This window comes from Oxyura jamaicensis, chromosome 1 (assembly GCF_011077185.1).
Source record: "Oxyura jamaicensis isolate SHBP4307 breed ruddy duck chromosome 1, BPBGC_Ojam_1.0, whole genome shotgun sequence".
Classification (NCBI taxonomy): Eukaryota; Metazoa; Chordata; class Aves; order Anseriformes; family Anatidae; genus Oxyura; species Oxyura jamaicensis.
The window spans coordinates 118455519-118478642 of NC_048893.1; the positions used below are offsets into that span (position 1 = coordinate 118455519).

Here is a 23124-nt window from a genome sequence, read left to right on the forward strand (position 1 = left end):
CTGGTACGAAAATACATTTGAGATTCTTCCCTGCATTGTATGTACCACATCCATTAAGACTACATATTCCAAACAGGTGCATACAATCAATCCTTGAAAAACAGAAGGGAAGGGCTTTTGCTTTTAAATCACTCTTAAAGCATAGAAATGAAAACAGTTTACTCCTTTGTTAATTTGAGCTACACAATTATGTAGTCCAGAAAATGTATCAGTGTCAACAAGCTCCAAATCAACAATATAAAGAGGAAATGAAATTATCATCAGCAAATGTATTTTCAGGTCCCCAAAGAATACATGGGTTTTTCCATTAGAAGGTCTTATTTGTCTAGGAATATATTACATTGATTTGAAAGTAAATGACAAGGCAAATATTTATTAGACTGATGATAACATATAGGATTTTTAGTCTCTAAATTCATAATTTGGCTGAGAAGGTGAAAGCAATTACTCTATTTTTCATTGAGTTATCAAGTTACTGATCACCTGTTCTCTACTTCACCTTCTTTATCATATAGTTAATAATGGCCTGGTGTTGGCCCTTTTAGGCAACTACACATTGGTCAAATTCTCTGATTAACAGTAGCACAATCACAAGTGTTAGCTAAAATGGCTTTTGCTATTAATTAATATTGTAAGAACTTCTAGCTTGATAAGTAAGAGTGTCTAAGGTCTTTATTCACAAGACTAGTATACATAATACTCAACGTTTATATTTGTAGATGAATGCATGCAATTAACATGTATGTATATTTATAGAGAATATATACTTGTATATAAACATATACATAAAGTCCCCCTTAACCACCCCCATTTAATATTTTGGGCTTTTGGATGATAATACATGCCACTGTTTTGGGAACCTTTACTGTTTACCTTCTTGTCTACAAAATGCACTGCATTTTTACTGTTTATCCTGAATATTGCAAATAGTTTATTTAACTACAGTAAACAATCATTTACAGTAGTCAAACTTCAAAAGCAAGTTTTCAAATGCCACCACTCTAAGCACATGCTGTCTTTGTGTAGTAGGTTTACTTATTTTTCTGTTGTACTAACTGGTATCACAAATTTTTAAGATATTCTTGTTAAACATGGAAAAAATAAGGTAGAATATTATATCCAAATATTATATCTCTTAATTATATATAAATATAATTATAAATATATATATATATATTTATATAAATATATATATTTATATATATATTTATATTTATTATAAATATAAATAATTATATCTCTTTATGACTCGAATACTTTCTCCTGGGTAGACGTATGATGCATGTTCTCTCTCTTACTACAATTTTCTTCATTTATCCTGCTCTTGTGGGAATTCTCCTATCCCCCAAATTTCTGTAAGTTTCATCAACCTTTTAGTTTCAGTAACATAGAACTGTTTACTGTATGTTTCCCATAAACTTAGTAACACTCAGATTTAAGATTCTCAAATTACTTGTCAAATGAAAGGGAAAAGCTATTTTAAACGAAATTTTATTATAAAGTTTTAAGAAAAAATACATCAGGCTTTTAACTGACTGAAAAACTGTGAAAGGTAAAAAACACCTGGCACAAACACAGGCATAACTGTTTTAGGAAGGTAATGTTAAGTACTCTGTTATTACTGTGATTTTCAATGATACTAGGAAGACTGATTTTCTTATGCCAGTATGTATATTTTTGAACACATCTGCCATACATTAAATGGGATAAAAGGTGTATGTCTACAACATCTTTCAGGCTCAGGGAGTCAGCAGCTAGCATAAATTGGTATAATCAGTTTTCTGTTATTCCTTCTGCTCTGAAGCCACCATTGTAAAGGGACTTTGAGATGGGCTCTGGATACAGAGAATTGAACAAGGCAGTTTTGGAAGATACATTATGCATCGTTACAGGTTGAACTGAAAATCTGTAGTTCTGTCATGGGAAATTATGGGATTTAAATACTTCATAATAATTACACACAAATACTTGGGGGACATCCTGTAATATATACCCTCAATATTGCATTATACATACTTATTTTGTGGGCCACAGATTCAATGAAATTAATTTATGAATTATGAGTAATTTGGGGAATTTGTGAGAGCTGTCTTCTCCCAGCTGGGCATGACTTGTCAGTTTTCTATGATTCTGAGTGTTTCTTGTTTGATTCTGACTTGTTTCTGTGTCTAGGCTGTAGAAACCACCATTTCTATTTATTAATTTAGTCTTCCAATTTATCACACATACAATTATTATGAGTTGGCTCTAAATTTAAATATATATATGTATTTATCTCACCACATCCACCTCCAAACTGGAAAGGAAGGACTTGGAAATGCAGTAGAGCAGGCACCACAATGCTGATCTATCAGTTGCTAGAATACACCACATGTTCAATCTGGACCACTCACAAAGTTTTCTTGCACAGATATCAGGGTTTGGGGCTGTGATAATAATATGTGCAGTTCAGTCTTGTCCCAAAATGGATCTGATCTGCAGCAAAACTGGTTAACCAGAACATGCTGCTGGGTTTCAGAGTGTTAGCTTGGAATACAACCACGAGTATTTTGATTTGGGTCAAGATCTCCTGTCCATTGTGCTCTGGCTCAGAATAAATCCACAAACTGGGTTCAGTTTGGATGAAACCAAGTTGGAAGTGGCTCTCTAGAAGTCTGTCTAACACACTCAGGTTAATAGTTGCTTGGTGTGTGGGAGACGGGTGCAGTTGAGCAGTCCAGGCAGAGTAACTCTGCTTGCCAGAAAAATGGCAGTGTCCTCCAGGCCAGCTACCCCACCTTCCAGCCACCACCCTATGGGGACAGGAGTGGGAATATTGAAGGAAAGTAGAAATATTTTCTCATTGCTTAAATAAGAGCACATAGGCCTTTTGAGTCTTCAGCTAGTAGCAGAGGGCATTACAACCGTATAAATGAGTTGTCTGAGAGTCCAGGGTAGAGTGTTGTGAGAAGGGACCTTCCCCAGTGGCCTTGTCCCACCGTGTCCAGAGGTGGTGTGTGGGAGGCATGCCAGTGCATAACTGCAGAGTAGCCCTGGTGAAGGCATGAGCTTAAAAATGTCTACAAAGCCCAGAGCAGAGACCCCAGGTGAGGCTTTTCACAGTTCTTTCTTGCTATGTAGCTGGGCTCACCAAAGCCTGTTGCCAGGTAATACAGCTGGACAATATCAGAGCTGGCCTTAAGCAGCTCTGCAAAGGGTTTGGGTGGGTGAAGCAATACGCAGAGTTTGTTGGTGTATTTAGGGCTTAAATGGTTAGTCAGAATTTAATGTGATTTTCATATGTTGTTGGTTTTTTTTAGTTGTGTGATACCATAAGGTGGGTAGTAATAAGGTATTGGTACATCCTGCTGGGAGTACAGCGTACACTCTAACCCATCATGAGGTTGAGATGCCTGCATACCTTTTGTATGTAGGCATATATGCTAATTAGGATTTCAGTAAAATTGAGCAACTGTTCTTTTCATGTATGTTCTTTAAAATGTGTGATTGGTGGATTTCTTACTGTGGCAATTTTTATAGTTTCATTTTGGCAAGCTATGGAATTTGTTATTACCAATTGCATTAATAATTTATTTTGTGTAAGGGACTTGGAATATGCTACTCTCTTCCCTAGGAAATGATTAATCAAATGCTTTTTATTGTCTCTAGAAAAAAAGTAGTTACCTGCTTTAAACCCAGGTGCCTAGGCAAAGTTCTCTAAAACACATCATTTCATCTCTGCTCTGATGAAGGAAAACCTTGGGGAAAAAAAAAAAGAAAAAAAAAAAAAAGAAAAAAGTTCAAATTAATATGTGTTGTAAATAATCTTACCTAGTGTAGAAGAACAATGTATGATTTATGAATTATGTGAAGTGTTTCTTTTTAAACTATAAATGCATCATCCATTAAAACAAAATGGAGTTTTAGCATAATAATCAATTGTAATTTTTATTAAGTTTATTAAGTTTATTTTCATAAAAATGAATTTGCATGCCTAAAAAAAAACAGCAATGACTGACATGATCTTGCTTTTTCACAGATAATTTAATTGTCTGTCTTTGGTACAGTGATTGACGCTAAATGGTATGATAGCAGAAATTATGATGGGAAATTGAGTTGCAGACTTCAGGGGCAAGAACTTCAATACAATTCAAGACAGAAAAATGTTTATAATTTAATTGCAGCTCATAGTGTTTGTAATTTATATGTTGTGCCACAGAACCTGCTTTCTGGGAAGAGGAGATAAATTACATTTGGTAGTGATGGATAGCATTGTTCTAATGGCTATTTCAGTTGCAATTTATTTTTTATTTCTGATCATTTGTTATTTTGTGGGTGAAAGTAAGGTTATAGAGGTGTGGATGGAATGTGTACAGTTGAGCCATGTCCTGGAATGGACCTGTAATGTACAGCAAAATCTGGGAGCAAGATCTAGATGTATCAGTGTCTAAAATGAGATAATCACTTTTAGTCCAAATGCAGTGAGGATATCTAAATTAAATATAAATTAAACACTCAAAAGACAAATTCTGACAATTAAAATGAAAACATTAAATCCTCTGGAAATGGGTTAGCTATTTCTTTAAGCAATTTAATTGCAGAAGATACTTGACAAAAACAAGTTTTTATGTTTTATTATCTGTAAGAGTGGCCCTAAGTATTAAAGTTAATGCTTTCGCACACTAATACATAATTATTTATACTACTTTGAAGTTTTGTGTGTTTTTACAAGGTGCTAATTGTGCTGAATCAAATCAACAAAATTGCATAATTTTTAGGTTAATATTAACATAATCCTACAGTACATTGTTTAACAACACTATAGAAATAAAGTTTCCTGAATATTTTTGCAATATGATGAAGACTGAAAGTCTTTAACAATAAAGCTTTTAATGACGTAAGTTGTGACACTTAGAAAATTTTGTAACTAATAGTGTTCTTTCTCATGTAGGCCAACTGGCTGTGAAGCTTTGCTAAAGCAGAATAGATCATAGAAGTGGATTTCACAATTTAACAATGAATTATATCAAAATTTCAAGGAACAAATTGAGACACAGATGTAAAATTAAGATTATTTGCTCTGTGACACCCTGCCTAATGTTTTTGAATTTCCTTTACTCAAAAGTTTTTCATCTTCATTTTGATAACTTCCAAAAAATTCCAGCCTTGTGACTTGGAACATCAAGTACAACTACATTGTATAGAGTTCCATGGAAATCATATCTGATTTAACATCTGTAAATAGCTGTGCAATATCAGGTACAATACTACCAAGGAATTTCAGTTTTTGCTTATACCTAATTTGATGTTGTTTTCTGAGTTGCTTTCTTCCCCCTCCAAGTCAAGTCTTAAGAGTTAGGAGAGTGATCATCTTTGAAGGAAGAGTGCCAATATTTTTATAGCTTAATGTAAACTGCATTGCATATTGCTTCAGGAGTTGCCTTTGGTTGCTTTTTGCATTCCCCCCCCCCCCCCCCCCCCCCCCACAAAAAAAAAAAAAAAATCAATTATTTGCTAATGAGAAAAAAGGAAATTGACATCCGAGAAGGGAACATGTTAAGCACTGTCTTGAAGGAGCTGTGTATATAGAAAAGTTTTGCAGGTGTACCATTATTTTTTTTATTACCAATTTATGCAAGTCATCCATTCTAGTCTGGAATCTAGTCTAGTCTATTCTACATGGAACTTCATGCTTGGCTTCAGCATGTTCTCTTCTATCTTCTTATCAAGTGTATGCTAAGAAAAACAGGACAGGGTAACAAATAAAGAGGAAATACTGCCCAGATACTGGACAGTCACCTATTATCTGCCCCCATTTCTACATGCGGTCATCAAAGGGAAAGGGATTTAGTAGATGAAGATACAGATGAGCGGATACACACTTTTTTGTTTGTTTGTTTTAGCTCGATGATTTGTCTCTGACTGGAAACAAGGCTGGATTCCTAGGTAAGAGTTTAAGAATTGTGAGGCTTGTAACAATTTTCCTAGCCTCCAAAATGTGTGGTTGGGGATTCTTGAGGAAGACATAGTTTTCATGAAGTTTCGTAGTTCTCAGAGGATTTCTCTTTTATGTAATCACTTATGAATTTTTTCTATCTACATTCTGCTGTGCCAAGACTTCAACAACATCTTAGCAGTTACTCAATGTATGTTGAGTTTACTCTTCTGCTTGTGTGGGTTTTGATCTTATTGCATAGTAACAGGACTGCAGATGGTTAAAAAAAAATCTTTTAAATTTTAAAAAGCTATTTAAAGTAGTACTGTGTATAAAATACTGCATTACACAGATTTAGCAGGGGGAGTTCTCACTTGGGTATACTTGGGTGGTGTTCTGGAGGCGGTCTCCTAAAACAGTGTGAGCACGAAGCTGCACGGTGGCATTCCCTTCCATTCCATTTAGAATGGAGCTGCCACTGCAGCAACAAAATTTCTCTTGTCAGCATGATAGTGTTCAAGTACAGCTAATCACCTAAAGAGCAGTGATTTTTTAGTGCATTTACCTGTCCATAAATTCTCACTTTTTTTTTTTTTTTTTTTTTGTCCACTGATGCTTAGATGCTTAATACTTATTTTACGAAGGGTAGCAAACTTTTGTTTGTTTTTGAGACCTGAATAACAAGCACTAGTATTTCAACTTGTAAGTTTTAATTGTACTTATCTTCTTCCTGCAACTTTTGTCTTTTTTCTTGCAACTTTTAGTATCCAAAGCAAAGGGAAGAAGAATGGAGAGTGATGGGAGATTCAATCTGCAAGTGTTGGAATGCAAATTCCATGATATTAATATCAACCCCTACTGAATTTTTGCATTTAAGCTGCTGATATACTTCCTCATGCTGAGAAAAGTAATTTCATTTCCTAAGGAATAGGAGGAGTTCTGCTTTAATGTAATTTTCAAAATGAGAAACCATACTGGACCAAAAGAAATTGATTTTAACTTTATTTTTCCATGTGATATTCTTAAATGTAAAATAAGACTTTTCCATTTAATTCAGAGAAAAGTAAGGTTACAAAAAAAAAAATGCCTTTCAGTTTTGTCTAATTTTAAAAAATAGCATGATAATTGAAAAATCATCATGATCATTTTAATAAATGAGTTAGGTGATTGACTACAGTTTTTAATTAGATAAATAGTCTTTGTTTACAATGATGCTAAGAAATGCAACACACGTGGCAGATTCTGTACAACTCCCAAGTTCATCTGTAGCTAAGTAGAACTGTCATAAAATTTCTTAGAAATTTTAAGGTGCTTCTTCCCGGCAGTTTGAACATTAAGAGTTGTATTGTGATTATGGCCAGGTTTCATAACAGCAATGAAAAGCAGACCACTTACCAGACAATGTTTTGAAAACTGGCATGTCTCCAATTGGCATTGCTTCATAAATAGAAAAAATGCAAAGGATTTTGCAAAAAAATGCAAACTCAAATACCTAGCTATCTGAAAAGGGTTGTATTGTGTGAAGGGAAGAGAACACTGAAGAAAGCTCTAGTGGTATAAGATGTTACAGCAGTATAAGAGATACCTGGTTACCATAATACTTTTCTTTTTTTGATAAGATGTTTTCACATGAAACTCTAACGTGTGCAACAAAAATATTTTGAGTTCGTAAACTCTGCTTATTCTTGAAAAATGTATTGTAGTATTCAATCTGATGCCTCAACAGCCATATTCCACCAACTACTATTGTGCAGAAATTACTATAAATCTCTGTCTTTATTTTCCAGGGTTTGTGTGCTGATTTTTTTTTTTTTTTAATTTGGTATTTTCTGTCAATTTCTTGGTTGGTTGGTTCTGGATTCCAAAATAAAATATGGGAGAATACTATTTATAAACAGCCTCACAGTATACTAAAAAGTTAATACAGCTTGCTATTGTAGGGAACAGAGACTTAGCTCCTGTGGAAGGACAATCAGTGCATAAAGCTTAGAGGAGTCCTTCTGTAAATTAATTCTTGTTCTTAAGTCGCCTCTCCCCCCCCCCTTACCCCCCCCACTGCCTCCCGTCCCCCCCCCACCCCCCCATTTCTTAGTTTTAGCTACTAAGACTGTGTATCTCTTCTGCCTCACCACCCTCTGAGTGAACAATTTCCTCCTAATCTCTGATCTAAATCTAAATCTCCTCTCTTTTAGTTTAAAACCATTCCCCCTTGTCCTATCATCTGCCTGAGCAAAAAGTTGCACTCCATCTTCTTATAAGCTTCCTTAAAGCACTGAAAAGCTGCAATGAGGTCTCCCAGAAGCCTTCTCCAGGCTGAACATCCCCAGCTCTCTCTGCCTTTTTTTATTGGCGAGGTGCTCCAGCCCTCTGATTATCTCCATGTCATTCCTCTGGACCTGCTCTAACAGCCCCACATCCTTCTTGTGCTGGAGGCTCCAGACCTAGATGCAGTGCTACAAGTGAGGCCTCACAAGGACAGAGCAGACTGGGGCAATCATCTCCCTCAACCTTCTGGCCACTCCTCTCTTGATGCAGCCCAGGATGCAGTTGGTCTTCTGGGCTGCAAGCACACACTGCTGGCTCATGTTGAGCTTTTTGTCCAGCAGAACTCCCAAGTCTATCTTTGCACGGCTGCTCTCAGTGGGTTCTGCTTCCAGTCTGTACTCATGTCTGGGATTGCCCTGACCCAGGTGCAGCACCTTTCACTTAGTCTTGTTGAAACCTCATTAGGTTCACATGGGCCCACTTCTCCAGCCTGTCCAGGTCCCTTTGGATGGCATCTCTTCCTTCTGTTGTATTGACTACACTACTCAGCTTGGGGTCATCTGCAAACTTGCTGAGGGTGCACTTGATCCCATTGTCTATTTCATTGATAAAGATATTAAACAGCACTGTGGGGCTCCGCTTATCACCAACCTCCACTGGATATAGAGCCATTGACTGCAACTCTCTTGGTACATCTTTCAAGCCAATTCCTTATCCACTGACATGTGCCTTGACATTGTTTCCAGGAGGATCTTCTCCATGATCTTCCCAGGAAGAGAAGGTGAAGCTCACTGGTCTGTAGTTCCCTGGGTCTTCCTTTCTACCCTTTTTAAAAATGGCTATGATGTTTTCCTTTTTCCAGTCACCGGGACTTCACCTGACTGCCATGACTTTTAAAACCTGATGGAGAGAGGTTTGGCACCTACATCAACCAGTTCTCTCAGGACCCTGGGATTTTCATCAGATGATCTCAAACCTGTTCTTTGCTTACAGTGGGAGGGACTTTGCTCCCCCAGCCCTCATGTTCATGTTCAAAGAAACAAGAGACATGGCAGCGAAGACCAAGGCAAAGAAGTTGTTGAGTGCCTCAGCCTTCTCCATGCCTGATGTTACCAGATCTCCCTTCTTCTTTATGAGAGGGGAACACTCTCCTTGGCCATCTTATCACCAAACTGGCAGAGTACTTTTATCTCAACTACTTCCCTTGGTCAAATGCTTTTGTTTGTTGTTTTGTTTAATTAAAAAAAAAATAATAAAAAAAAAACTCTCATAGATCTTTAATTGTGTATTTGCCTTATATTTTCCCTATTTTATAGTAAATATAAGAGTAAATTCAAAGTCTCTGCTTGCGTAATTCAGTTTAGTGTATTATTTATCAAAACTGGTTACTATGAGGAAAGTATATAACCATACTTAGATGGTTATGAAGGGATTAATGTTATTCATACTATATTATTACAAGTTTTTAAAATGTGAAAACATAGTTGAGAATATATAAACAAGCAAAGAAAAATCTATATTTTCTGTCTTCCTCCCCTGTGTGCCCCCCCCCCCCAAATCTCAGTCGTCAGTACAATTGAAGATATGGCCAGTGTTCCCTGTTAGTAACCTATTCTTATATGGTGAGGTAAACTCTTAATGATTGTTTGAATATTACAGTTTATCCATACAGAACCAGATTCTGTCCTGGAAAAATAATAGAGCATCTTTATTGTTATCCTTTAAGTACACCCTAAAACGTATTATAATCTTACAAAGAAAGAATATTAAACTAAACAACAGTAGCATGATGCTAACAAAGCGTTCTAGCTAATCTCTGATTAGTGATCTTGTCAACAGGAACCCAAAATGTAGGATAACTGAATTCCTTAAAACATTGGCCATCTGCAAAATAAATTCTGTTTTCATTTCATGTCTTTCATACTTGACTGGAGTCAACAGATCTTGAACCAGAAGATTAATCAGTAACTCTGCACAAAAACAGATCAGATTTACCAAAGTGCCAGAAGTGCTTACATGGTCTTGTGTGTAGCGGATTGTATACTGGTAGACATGGAAGTAATATTTTTCATCCTAGGTATTGTACAAAATTATATTTTAAATGTCTTAATTTTGTTTCAGTCATCCTTGTATTTCAGACATTTTTATTTTTGTATAACTATCTTTATCAAATACTCAAATTGACGTGAAACACATAAAACCATAAAAAAAGTGTTCAATAAAAGTAGAAGGAGAATACTCCGTTTACACGCTAGAAGTGGAAAGTCCTTTGAAGGTAGTTTCTTTTTCTTTGCAATAAAAATAGATGGACATTTGTATCCACTGGGGAGGCAAAAAAATAAGTTTCTTTCCATAGAATTGGAGCAGAATTGTACTATATGCTTGGAATTATTTGGGGCACATAGATTCTATGGAATCTCTCAAAAAAACCAGATTTCATAAGTAATGTAATCTTTTGCATCTGAATTACATACAATATTATAAATCATATTTCTACAAAAGAAAAGTCCTTTAATCATAATACCATAATGGGACTAAATTTTGTGAATAAGCATGTCAAGAATCTGCCTACTGATTTTCATCCTTTGTCTTATGGTATGGTGGGTCAGATGTGTCACAGATCTTTTAAATTATTTTCCCTTTGAAAAGGGGTCTGAAAGTAGTCATATGTTCACAACACAAAACCAGTATGTTAACCCACAGAGAACGTTTGCAGTGTTGGTAGCCACGGCAAGTTACTGAACTGTGTTAGGAGCATTTTAGCAGTACTAGTGTTTTCTTCATGCTAAGTATATGGGCATATACCCAGTTACACTGTGGCCTGTGGGTGTTAAACCTGTGATGTGAGTTAGAGTGGGTTATAAAGCTGTATCTGAAAACACGTTATGACCATGGAATTCATTTGAAACACCAAAAAACATTAAAAATGGATGACTGATTTTTGACACATATGTTTAACAATATTTTCACTATTCAGAAGTACTACCATGTTTCTGTTTGATACAACTGTTAAAAATTTTAATATGGAATGGAATGCCTTCAACATTACACAAATTTAATCTGAGAAATACTTTTTTTTTTTTTTTTTTTTTTTTTTTTCTCCCCTGTGGTAAATAAATAAAGTGTCAATAAGTAGATATTTACTTCATGTCCTTTTATGTTTGTAGACGGTTTGACAAATCTTTCGAGAAGTGGCGGCTTTTTCATTGTGACATGAAGAGCTTTAATCATTGGCTAACTGAAACTGAAGAGAAGCTGTCAAGAGCACAGATAGAGGCTGGAGACGTGGGTCATGCGAAAACCAACCAATTTCTCCAGGTATGGTTTGATTAACTCATTTCCTGTTTTCCTGCAGTAATTAGAAGTTTGCTGGTGTGGATACTCTGTATAGTTTTACAGTTCTTTTGAGGTGGATTTCTGGTGTAGAATGTTCAGTGGCAATTATGGTAAGATATTTCTGTTGTCCTTATTAAGTATATGGTATATGGTATTATATGGTATATTGTAGTACTCGCACAGTTACAGACTCATTTGGTCTTTATTTGAAGTGCCCGTTAATTTCCATTTTATGTTTATAACCAGCAAAAGTAACAGGCTTTATTTTTAAATCTTGTGGAAGAAATGCAATTAACCATTGAATTGTACAAGAAATATTTCATGAACTAAGTCTTGCAAGTGCCTTGCTCATTTTGCCTGTTTCATGTTTTAATCAGAGAACCTTGAGGATGTTTTTTGTCAAATGCAGTGTGACAGAATAGCCACTTAGTTCCTATGTGTCCAGTTCCAATTTGTATGCTTTTCATCTTACAAGCTCTTTGAGCAACTTAAGGAAAATAATAACTCTAGTTTCTTGGTAGTTTATTTAATTTCTTTGTTGTATGATTGAAATGGTAATGGGTATGAAGAATTAATTCTAAACTGACATTTTGCAAGTTGATAGGTTCAGCTGAATAAAATGGCTTGACTAAACTCAGGTTTCATGTCATAAATTCTTACTTCTGCATAAGAAAAATCAGTTAAACTGATCATTGTACATTTGAATTGCTAGACTGAATTATTGGATTTCAGGTTGAAAGAAGTTAGTTCTGTCTGACATTAAAGGTACAGTTTTGGTCCTTGGGCTTTTACTAATCTATAGCCTAAAGTTAAAATAAATAAATAAATAAATCATGTCTTTTGGATTTTAATATTAAAAGCTACCTTTTTAAAATTTAGGCTGCTATTTCTTGACTGTAATACTGCTGAACCAAAAAGGAAAACAAATCATGAAGTATAAAAATGATGTAACTGCTAAATGATATGTTGAGCTGAAGAAGCTAAAATAGTTTGCAAATATTTTTCTATGAATTACCATCACCACATCGAACACCAAATCTAAGATCTGGATGAAAAAATGAATAAAGATGGTTTCTAATGCATATATAAAAAGTAGCAGACATCTCGCATTTTTCCAGACCACTGAAATTTTGGCTTTCTGTCTCACAGTTTTAAGCATTTATTTGAAAAGTGAATGTACACTCTAGTATATATCTGACAGACAGTAATATGGCAGTGCAAAGCCTTACCCTTTCTTCTGCTTGGCCTTGCCTGCTCCATCACCCTTCTCTGCACTATTCTAGTGTCCTCAAGCAGTTTGAAATGTATGCTCAGATCAGTGAAAAAAGTGTTTCTTCCTATTTTTGCTAACAATTTTCTAAAAGGATATTTTCTTTCTGTGAAGAGCTTGATCTTTGAGGGTTTCCAGACCAAGTTAATGTGTCATAGATGTTATAAATGTACTGTATGTGTTAGAACATTTCAGAGTCCCAACGGATTAGAGATGTTATTTTCTTCTCACTGTTGAGGTGAAACTTCATACTGAATTGAATATCATACTAAAAGAACCCGAGATAAAGCCCTGCTATAAAGAGGGCTTTTTTTTCATTTCATTGTAGAACAAGACTGCTTCTGTTCTACATTTCTCTTTGACATAGCCTCCTTCTCATGTAAGAAATAGGTTTCATTTTATATATTTAAAACATAAGAATAATGCAAACATCTGAACATAGAATCATATAATGGTTTGGTTTGGAAGGGACCTTTAAAGATCATCTAGTTCAACTACCCTGCCATTATAGGGACATCTTCCACTAGACCAGGTTGCCCAAAGTGCCATCTAGCGCCATCTACCATTTCTCTGGACAATCTGCTAGCAGAATGGATTTCTACCAAAAATTTTATTTTTGCAGTCCATCAAGCCTTTTCTTTCTTTTTTCCTTGTGTTAGAAATCTCAGCATGTCTCAAAAATTTCATTTAATTCAATAAAACAGTAAAAACTACCTTTCTGATGAAAATTAATCGAACTTGAAAATATTCCAACTAACTGCAAGAACACAGACTAAAGGTTATTGTGCATTTATTTATGAAAGAATGTTTAGTCTGAAGCTCCATTTTCACAGTTTTCTTTACTGGCTCTTTATTTTTTTGGTTAGCAGAAAGAGTCTGAAGCTTACACAGCATACGCTGATAGTGCAATGCAGCAGGAAAGCCTTGTTTTTGAAACATATTAGGCTTCTATGAATCTGACAGGAGATATCATTAGAATTTCCATTAGGTTAAAAAGTTAAAACAGCTGTGTGTTTTGATTTACTAGATTAGCAACTTATTTAATTGATGAGATCATGCTTCTCAGTGAACCATATTCAGAATTAACAGGATTTGTCTGAATATTTTTTTTAACAACCAAGTGAATAGTTTTATACTGAATAAGAAACTGTTTTAGGAAAAAAAAAATACACCTACACACCTAATACTCAGATGTGTAGTACTATTTCTAGGCAGGACTACTTTGGAAAAGTAAAGATGAGTATGTTCATTAACATTCAGTAAATACATGGAGTCAAATGCTAATGTAAAATGAAACAGTCAACACTACGATTAGGTGATTATGTTAATATAGGTTAAGAGATAATTACATTATTTCAGGTATATTTCTTTTTTGTTTGTTTCCTTTTTGCTACACAATGCAGTAGGATATTACACAACATTTATGCATCTACTGTATTGTAAACAAAACCTAATAATAGAATTGTTTCGTTTCAGGTCATGAATACTTGAATACTCTTATTGCAAAAAAAAAAAAAAAAAAAAAAAAAAAATGTTAGGACTTCCTGAGTGCAGAACTGTGCTGTTGGAAAAAGAAATACCACATTTCACTTTTTAAGAAATTGTAATTGACTTTTATAATTAGAAAACATAGGCTTTTAAGGGATTTTTTACAGATAACACTTCATATAATTCATCTGAAACTTACTGAACTCATTCATGAAAGTAGGTTTTTTTTTTTTTTTTTTTTTTTCTCTCATTAGTCTGGTTGAAAAGTTTTTCTCTCTCTTCACTTCCTAATTCACTGGGACTTCAACTTCTTCAATTTCCTCCATTTGCACTTAGTTTATACACATTTTTTCTTTTGCCAAGATTGAGATGTAGCTCAGTTTTATCTGATTCCTGATATTTATTCCTTTCTGTTCTTATGGGCTTCAGTCAGGTCCTCTGTTGGACCTCATTTTGGTAAAGCTGTATTTTTCTAATCTGCTCTCATATGATAGCTGGACAACTTGACACTTAATTCCTGTTTCTGTGTCTTGTTTCCTGTGCCTATGCCCCATTCTAAAACACAGATTCTCAAAATAGCCCAATATTATTCCATCAGAGACGTCATCCATACTGTCATTAAGGTAACTCAGGTGTTACACTTTATGGGTTGGATCTTACCATGGCTGAATGTTAGAATATCATTTGCAATCATCTGTCCAAAAGTCAACATTTCAATTTTACTCTTGTGGTCTGCCTTTCAACCCCAATATATATTTCATTAAAAAATAAAAAATACAGGTTACATTGGAATTTGCTGCCAGTTTTATATGCAGGGAAGAGGCAAAGAAGAATTACTATTGTGGTGTGTGTGTGTCTGTGGGAGGACATGGTGTTCAGGTACCATAGGTAAATGCTAAATTGACTGCTATAAAAACACAAATTCTTCAAAAGTATCAGAACTAGACTGATAAGTTTCTGAATCATTGTCTGGAAATTTAAAATTAGTATCCTTATTTCAAAAATACACAACATCTAAAATATTTACTCCTTACACTGGTATTAAGAATTGGTCAGCAGTCTATCTCTATTTAGTGTAGACTTTGTGGTTGCAGGTTTAATTTAATTTTATTATTTCATCTGTTGTTTGGAATTTTGTATGTGTCCATTTGTTTTGTTTGGGGTTTTGTTTTTAAATAGTAAAATAATTGGATCTGAATTGTGAAACTATTTCTCTGCATTCATGATGTTCATCTATTGTGACTGGTAAGTGATGGGCAAGGACTGGACTTTTTAATTTTCTATAATTTAAATGTTTCAAAAATATTACTTTTCTATAATATTTACTAAATTTTGTACTTTCATTTACAGACATAAATATCAAGGAAATTATGTTTACATTTTATGATCACAGAAGACCTTAAAACCAGTGAGATTTTGAAATTATCAGATGGCAATTTTATTAATTATACTCTGCCTTCTGAGCATACTGTGCTCAGTTACAGGTCTCTCTTAAATTGTTCATACATTGAATTGTTCAACATTTACATTTTAGAGTACTTATCCAAGTCTGAAAAAGGCTTCTGAATGACTCATCCTTCCTTAGGCTTTCCTTCAACTGCAGTATAATGTCAGGAACTTTGCAGATGTTGTAAGAAATAAATAAATAAATAAATAAAAATACAGAGCATCCAGGCTTCTGTGCTAAAAGTCATGGTCATGCTATAATTTTTCTCTTTTATATCTAAATTGTATTATATGGATATTGATGAGTTAATAACCACTAAATTTAAACAGTTCTTTCTGGAATGCAGCACAAATAGAATCAGAGGATATAGGAGAAAACAAATGTTTTAGTACTTCAGGCCACATAATCTCATACCACAAAAACACATTGGAAGTGGGTAGATAGCATGCTCTAAATTTTTGCAAATGTAAAGCTTGTGAAAATAAACTCTTTTATATAATGATTGTAGATTTCATCATTTACATTTTGTGTTTTAGACTTATTTCCCCACTGTGCTGATAATCCCCAATACTCCTTGTACCATTTGGGATCCACTGTGATCCAAATGGTTCATTTTTGTCCATTTAGATCAATTTTCTTCCATCTGGTTCAGTTTTGACTATTGTCTTTTTTTTTTTTTTTTTTTTTTTCCAGAGAAATAGGAGAAATGGAAGGAATGAGAAACCAATTTAGTTTTTTGTTTTGTTTTGTTTTGTTTTTATTTTATTTTATTTTTCTTTCAGCAGAGTTTGTAATTAGAATTAAGATATTACAATGTCCTCCACATTGCAAGTTCATATATGGCACTATTCTAGAAGCAATGTATTATTGGCTAATATTTCACTATTAACAAAAACATCAAGTTGCCTTGCAAATAGATACAGGTGGCTTTGTTTGTTTGCTTTGGTTTGGTTTGGTAGTTGTTGCTATTATTGTTTCTTAGTATAGTGGTTCTTATAATTTTACACATCCTTACATTTCTGGATATACGTAATTCCTAAAAACTTTCATTTACTGTTATAAGATTCCTCACAATTGTTGCTGCTACTAATGGCAATGATGAAATATTGAACTAGCTTATCCTGAATTTATAGTAAAAATATTTTCTTGTTGTATTAACCTATAAGAAGAATTGTTTCATAATTACATCAGATATTTAATTCTTCTCTACTGCACACTGGTGTAAATAATTCTTCATTCCTAATTTACTGTATCCTACTTTAATGTAAGTTTTTGCTACATGTAGTGGGACATTAAGATGTCTGAAGGCTATAAAATTGTTTCTGCCAACTCTTGTACCAGTAATTAAGAATTCATTGCTTATATTCAGATCTTATTGTAAATCCTGGCATTGTTTATTCAGATAACCAAGTTAATTATCATGAGTAATTTAATTAGATGAATGTTTCAAACATTTCATTATGAAACTCTTTGAAATAACTATTATTATAACTACTATGCATAGACGCATAGTGATGTCTTTTACCTTTTTTTTTTTTTTTTTAACATAAATGCATAATCTTGTCATTTTCTCTGTCTAGAAGAAAACAATGTTCTTAGAGAGGATCTGTCTAAGATCAGATCTGTCAAGATTTCCTGATTTCCTGGTACAGATTTCCTGGTACCTAATTGTGACTGCCTTGCTATTTGGGGGTTCATTTGAGAAGGTTAGAGTACTGGCATAGGGGTATCTGGAAGGGCATCTGAGGTCTATACCAATTTTGCAAACATTTTTTAGAAGTGTATACAAGATAGAGGAAATGGAGAATGTGATTTTAACATGCTAATGAATCTGGCTTAGTTTCAGGGCTATTTATAATACTTAAAGTCAGTGATGTGTACAGATAATACAGTTTAGTTTAAAAAAAAAAAAAAAAAAAAAAAAGTTTTTGCCATGGTATGAATGCAGTTAATCTGAACATCTCCTGGAAGTTTGAAAAATGAGTGACTGAATGGATGACTGCTTTGAAGAAGGATGATATTGGTTCTTTTGCCTAACAAAATGTTTATGTTGTTTGCTTCTTTCAAAAGTACTTCTCACATTGAATCTGGCAATCAGTATAGCACATGGTTGAATCTGTGGGTACTGATGCATAGATGTAAATGTAAGACCCAACAATACAAACTTACGAGACTTGATTTGTGTCAGTTAGTGACTGGGCAGCCTGGGTATCTTCCTAGGTCTTCTGATGTGAGAATTTAGCCATTAAAAATTGTTTGCTTGAAACAATCAGGGAAAGGTAAGACTCTTGGTGGAAAAACATTCTACACAGATTAATTATATAAAGTCACGTAAAAAGGTTTTGCTGTGGCCCTTTTCATGGATAGCTGTACTGACCTTATTTTGAATCTTTCATCACAACAGATTTTGCAGATTCTATCCATCATACACTGATTTTCAAAATCATCTTATTTTAGTCTAAGGCCATAAAGACATCATAGTAAGCACACTGGTCAAAACAATAAGATAAACTCATGTTGCTTTAAAAAAAGTAAACTGTTTAAAAACAAGCAAATAAACAACAAACCCTGCATTGTATAAGTCCTTAATGTTTATGCAAAGCAAATAGCAAAGGATCATCATCTGCCCTCAAACTGTCTGGAAAATATTAAGCTAAATTTATTCATCCTAATTTTGGAAGTCAATTTTTGTCAGGCTGTGACGAACTATCTTTTGTCTCTTACACTTAGGTGTTTTCAGTTTTACAGTGAGTTCCTTTTCACTGAAAACCTTTATAGGCACCTGTATGGAGATTTTTGTTTGGTTTGTTAGTTGGTTGCTTTTGTGGGTTTTATTTTTTTGAATGTGTTTATTTGTGATTTTTTTTCTTTTTTTTGGTACAATGAGAGGAGTCAAGGGAGTTGGGTATGAGTTTGAATAGTCATGGGTTAATCCTGGAGGATGGAGTTTTTTTCTAGACTGTTTTACTAGTTATTGTTCATTTAGGATGATCTTGTTATTTCATTTATTTCTGTAAGGTGTTATGTTATATACAGAGACAGAATGTAGCAGGTGTGGAAATAGCAGTAACACACTTGAGTTGTTTAAATATTTACTTCTGCCCTACAGCAAACCTCCAACATATTCCTTTCCTACTAAGTATTATGAAAGTAAGATTCATCTCACCAACACAGATCTGTAGCAAACATCTATATTTGAGCTGGTGTTTTTCCCGTACAGGCAAAGGACAGAATGAAGGATAAAGACTTCTAGGATGAAGGTCCCCTGACCTTTCTGAGATTAAAAAAAAAAAAAAAAAAAAAAAAAAAAGTTCATATTTGATTGGTAAATTTAGTGTGGGAACCTAAAATATTTAAGATTGAATTTACTTCAGGTGTGCTCCTTCCTCCCTTTTATGCATCTTTCAACAGCTTTTGAATATTCAAAGCTTGCTAGTGAACCAGCACCAATGCTAGCCAGAATGCATTACAAAGTAATGTATTTGTGCTGGAATAAATTTTCATAATTGGGCTAGACATTTTGCCACAGTACAAAGATAAAATTCACTGAATGTTTCACTGCATGTAGTAGAAGAGAATAAAAATGTTAAACTATATTTCCAGTTTGTTCTGGAAGTATTGAAGCTAGAATTCATAGGCATTTGTGTCATGTAGTTATCAGTAAGTTCCAGTTGAAATGTCTTAAACTGTGGGAAATCTTTATAAGGTATTTCTCTTTTGTGTGAATTCTCAGCTGTTTACTAAGGTTTTCACACTACACCTGTTCCCCTCTAAGCACCCAATAACATCCTTTTTTCCTTTTTTTTTTTTTCTCACCCAAAATCATAGCTTGCATTGATTGAAAACAAACAAACAAATAAATAAAAGCTCACAAGCAAACAAACAAACAAAAATCCCAACAAACTATTGAAACTTCAGAATTGTTTTAATCTGTTTGACTTTTCATAATGGAAATAATTAGACTATTATAGTAAGAAAAAAAGTCTAAGTTTTCTGCATTTGCAGAGTATCTTCTAGGTTCAAACAATAATTGTGCTTTGATTCTCATGAAAAGGAGAAATAAATATGTGTTTGCTTTACAGATTCAAATTATTTAAAAGCTTATGTTCTAATTGAATGATTTAATGGAGTGTAATGAATGACGGAGTGTGGCAAATTCCAGTTTATGCATCAGTTGGAACAACATTGTGATAGACTGCTGCCCTCATCATCTGACTATGTTAAATTTGATATTTACGTATCTCAAACCTTTGAAAAATTCAGAATAGTTTCTTGAGGGTTTCTTAGTGAAGAGACAAACCCTGGTGTAAGGGCAAACCCTTACACCAAGTTAATCTAAACAGGACTCTGTCCCATCAGAAATGCTAGAATGGAAAGAAGAAATGGAAGAGAACATATTTAGAGCAGCTTTTCCAATATACAGTTATTATATTAGGATATAAGATATCTGCTATTTTCACATTGTATGAGGTTTCTTACAATATCTGCTCATAAGTGTACAATGAAAATCAGCTGTTATAAGTGAAGTTAAAATAATCAGAAAATGATTTGGTTCTGTAATAAGAATGTTTCTGTGGTCCTAAGATGAGGAGAGGGTTCTTAATGTTAATTTCCCATTAGTGTGGCAGAAACTGTAACTATTATTCACCTGTGTTATGTAAGAAAGTTCTGACAAAATTTATTTTACTGAAAGCTGGAAAAATAGGTGCTATTTTATATAAGCAAGTGATCAGTTTTATTTATTTATTTCTCATGATTTGTTGGCACCAGATAAGCTATTTTCTTTTGCCCTCCATAGTAAGACAGGGCATTTCTGTGTTCCCTTTTAGTAGCTAGACTCTAAAAACATGTTAATGCCAGCTACTGCTTTTTTTTTTTTTTTTTTGCTAAGTTATCTGGCTTTTATTTTTTCATGACATTCATCCAGTATCACATGATTTAGTCCCTTCAGACATTTAAAATGAAAACCAAATATTGTTCCATTTGGCTATTGTGGAGCCATTAGATCACAATTTGTTTCTGGAGATTGTGAAATAGAAAAAAATAGTGATCAAACTTTTTATTTTTTCTGTACTTCTGCAGTGAGCATGGTGCCTATCTGAAATTATTTGCACAAGACATTTTCCTTTAGCATTTTTTTTTATATATATATATAGCTGAAATGGAAAACATCTGTTCTGTATATTGTATGCCAATGGTGGTGTTTATTGACAAAGGTTTGCTAATAAGTGTTTATGTGATGTTATTTTAGCACCAGTATTTTAGTGAATTGAAGCCTTTTCTTTTGTCCTCAAAGTCAAATTGGTTTTTGGAGTAACCTAAGAAAGGGGAGTGGGAGGACAAAAAAGAAAAAAAAAAAGGAAAAAAAAAAAAAGAAGAAAAAAAAAAAACAAAACTAATTTTCCAGAGAACATGGTTCTTTCAAATTTGGCTAAACCATTCAAACACTTCTTAAAAAAAATCCATCCTTAGCACAATCCTTAGCACACATTAAAATCTTTTCTGAATGGATGATTATTTGGTATTTCTTGAATCAGAGCTGTTGATAACACTAAGCACTGTTGTGTTTTTATCAGACCATACAGACCTCAGGACAAGTCGGGTTTCTAATGGTACTTTGTCTGGGCCCTCCCTCAAGTGCTCAGAGCTACAATCATATGGGTTGCAATCATTGCATTTGAGATGAATACAGAGGAGGGAATATAGGAATAGAATAAAAATATTTACTGTGATTACTTTTAATATTTTTTTTTCATTTATCATGATTTTACAACATTGTCAAAACTATATAATTCTATTGAAGTGGTTACTCTAGCATACGGGAGCCACATAATATAATACTTAAACTCTGTTTTGATTTTTGGAAGACACATTCCCATTTGTGATGACTGACAGCATAAACAAACATTTATTTTTCTTGAGCATCTTTTGTTTGCCCTTACATTACTCCTGAGCATTTCAGGGTTTAGAGACAAAGAGGAACTCACACACCTGTGAAAGTACCTTGCAATATTGTTGTAACCTTAAGCCGCCTCAAATACAACCTGCTCTGGTACTTTCTAAATTTGCTGTCACTATCCTATTTCATTACCTCTTTTGTAACTGTAATGCCTTCAGCGATGACTGACTCATGATTCTCAAAACCTTTCTCCAACGCTGCCATAAGCAAGGGAAGCTATGTGAGAATGTACGAGCGTCTGAGCGCTCTGCAAGATGATAACAGGAGTGTTTTCGTAAGTTTGCATAACACAATGACTTTGCCCAAACATGACATCAATGAAATTAGGATGATAAAGTTATCTCTGTGTTTGCTTGTTTAAATATATATATATATAAATAAAGTTGTAATGACCCAATCAGTATAAATTTAGTTTTAAAAAAAGAGAAGCAATCCAACACTTAATTCTGGTCATTTGATGCTCTTGCTAGCAGAAATAATGCTTTTGGAGCATGAAAACTTCGACAGTTTGCAAATCCTAAATTATTAACCAGCAAAGGTTAAATAGAGGTAGTGTTTAATGTATAGCCAAGACTTTATTCTGTTACTGATTTGTTTATATCAAAACTCTATGGATCTGTTGAAGTTATTACTGTAGCTTCTTTTCTGATGGACAAGACTAATAAAAATGAGACTTATGGTGGTCTAATCTAAGCATTAAGAATGGTTAGAGGAATAAATATATCATCCTGATAATCATTTTAGTGTAAAAGTGAATAATTTAAGAGTACATATACTTTATCTATTTGTTTCTCCACAATCCCAAAAAATCCATGAAAAAGTCAGTTCAGTGGAATATGTTGAATATTTCATGTTAATAAATAGGTCTTTGTTTAAACTAAAAGCTAATGTTATTTAGCTGGATGTTTATACTTCAGATATGTATTTGAAATGCAGCTGGCACTACGTCTAGGTCACCATGTTTTTCCATGATAGAATTCTAGTTTATTTTTAAAAGCTACAGGAAACACTAGAATGCCAGTTTTCTGTGGGTTTTTCACAAAACCATATTCTCTGTTTGAATAAATTCATAAATAAATGAGCTGACTAATCAATACTGTTTAGTGTATAACATCAGTCCACGTGTAATGTAAAAGCTGTATAGTACTCATTATGTTAAACCTATGTTGCAGGTGTCTTTGCTTTCCTGGCTTTGTCCGTCTTTTCTGACATCTTTCTTGTATTGTGGGTGCAGAATTTCAGTGACACTTATATCATTTAAACACAGAAGAAGTATAGCCTCCCTGTTTCTTTATATGCCTTCAAAGAATTTTGTTAACTCCTTTGTCTGTGTCACAATGAAAACCCCAGGCATAACTGATTCTTTACCACTTTCCTCTGTCCACTTTTCTTTTCAGATCTTTTTCAGAATTGTTGTTTTCCATTATAAGAGTCCTAAGGCTTTG

The 23124-nt window shown here is 33.9% G+C and overlaps 1 protein-coding gene across 10 annotated transcripts in view; it reads left to right on the forward strand.

Moving 5' to 3' along the window:
• DMD (dystrophin) overlaps positions 1-23124 on the forward strand; it is a 1227136-nt gene that overhangs the window by 636854 nt on the left and 567158 nt on the right. For all 10 annotated transcript variants that reach the window (XM_035333326.1, XM_035333348.1, XM_035333385.1 and 7 more), the window contains one exon: positions 11347-11497. In XM_035333326.1, coding sequence (XP_035189217.1) covers positions 11347-11497 — 151 coding nt within the window. The remainder of the gene's footprint in view (positions 1-11346; positions 11498-23124) is intronic.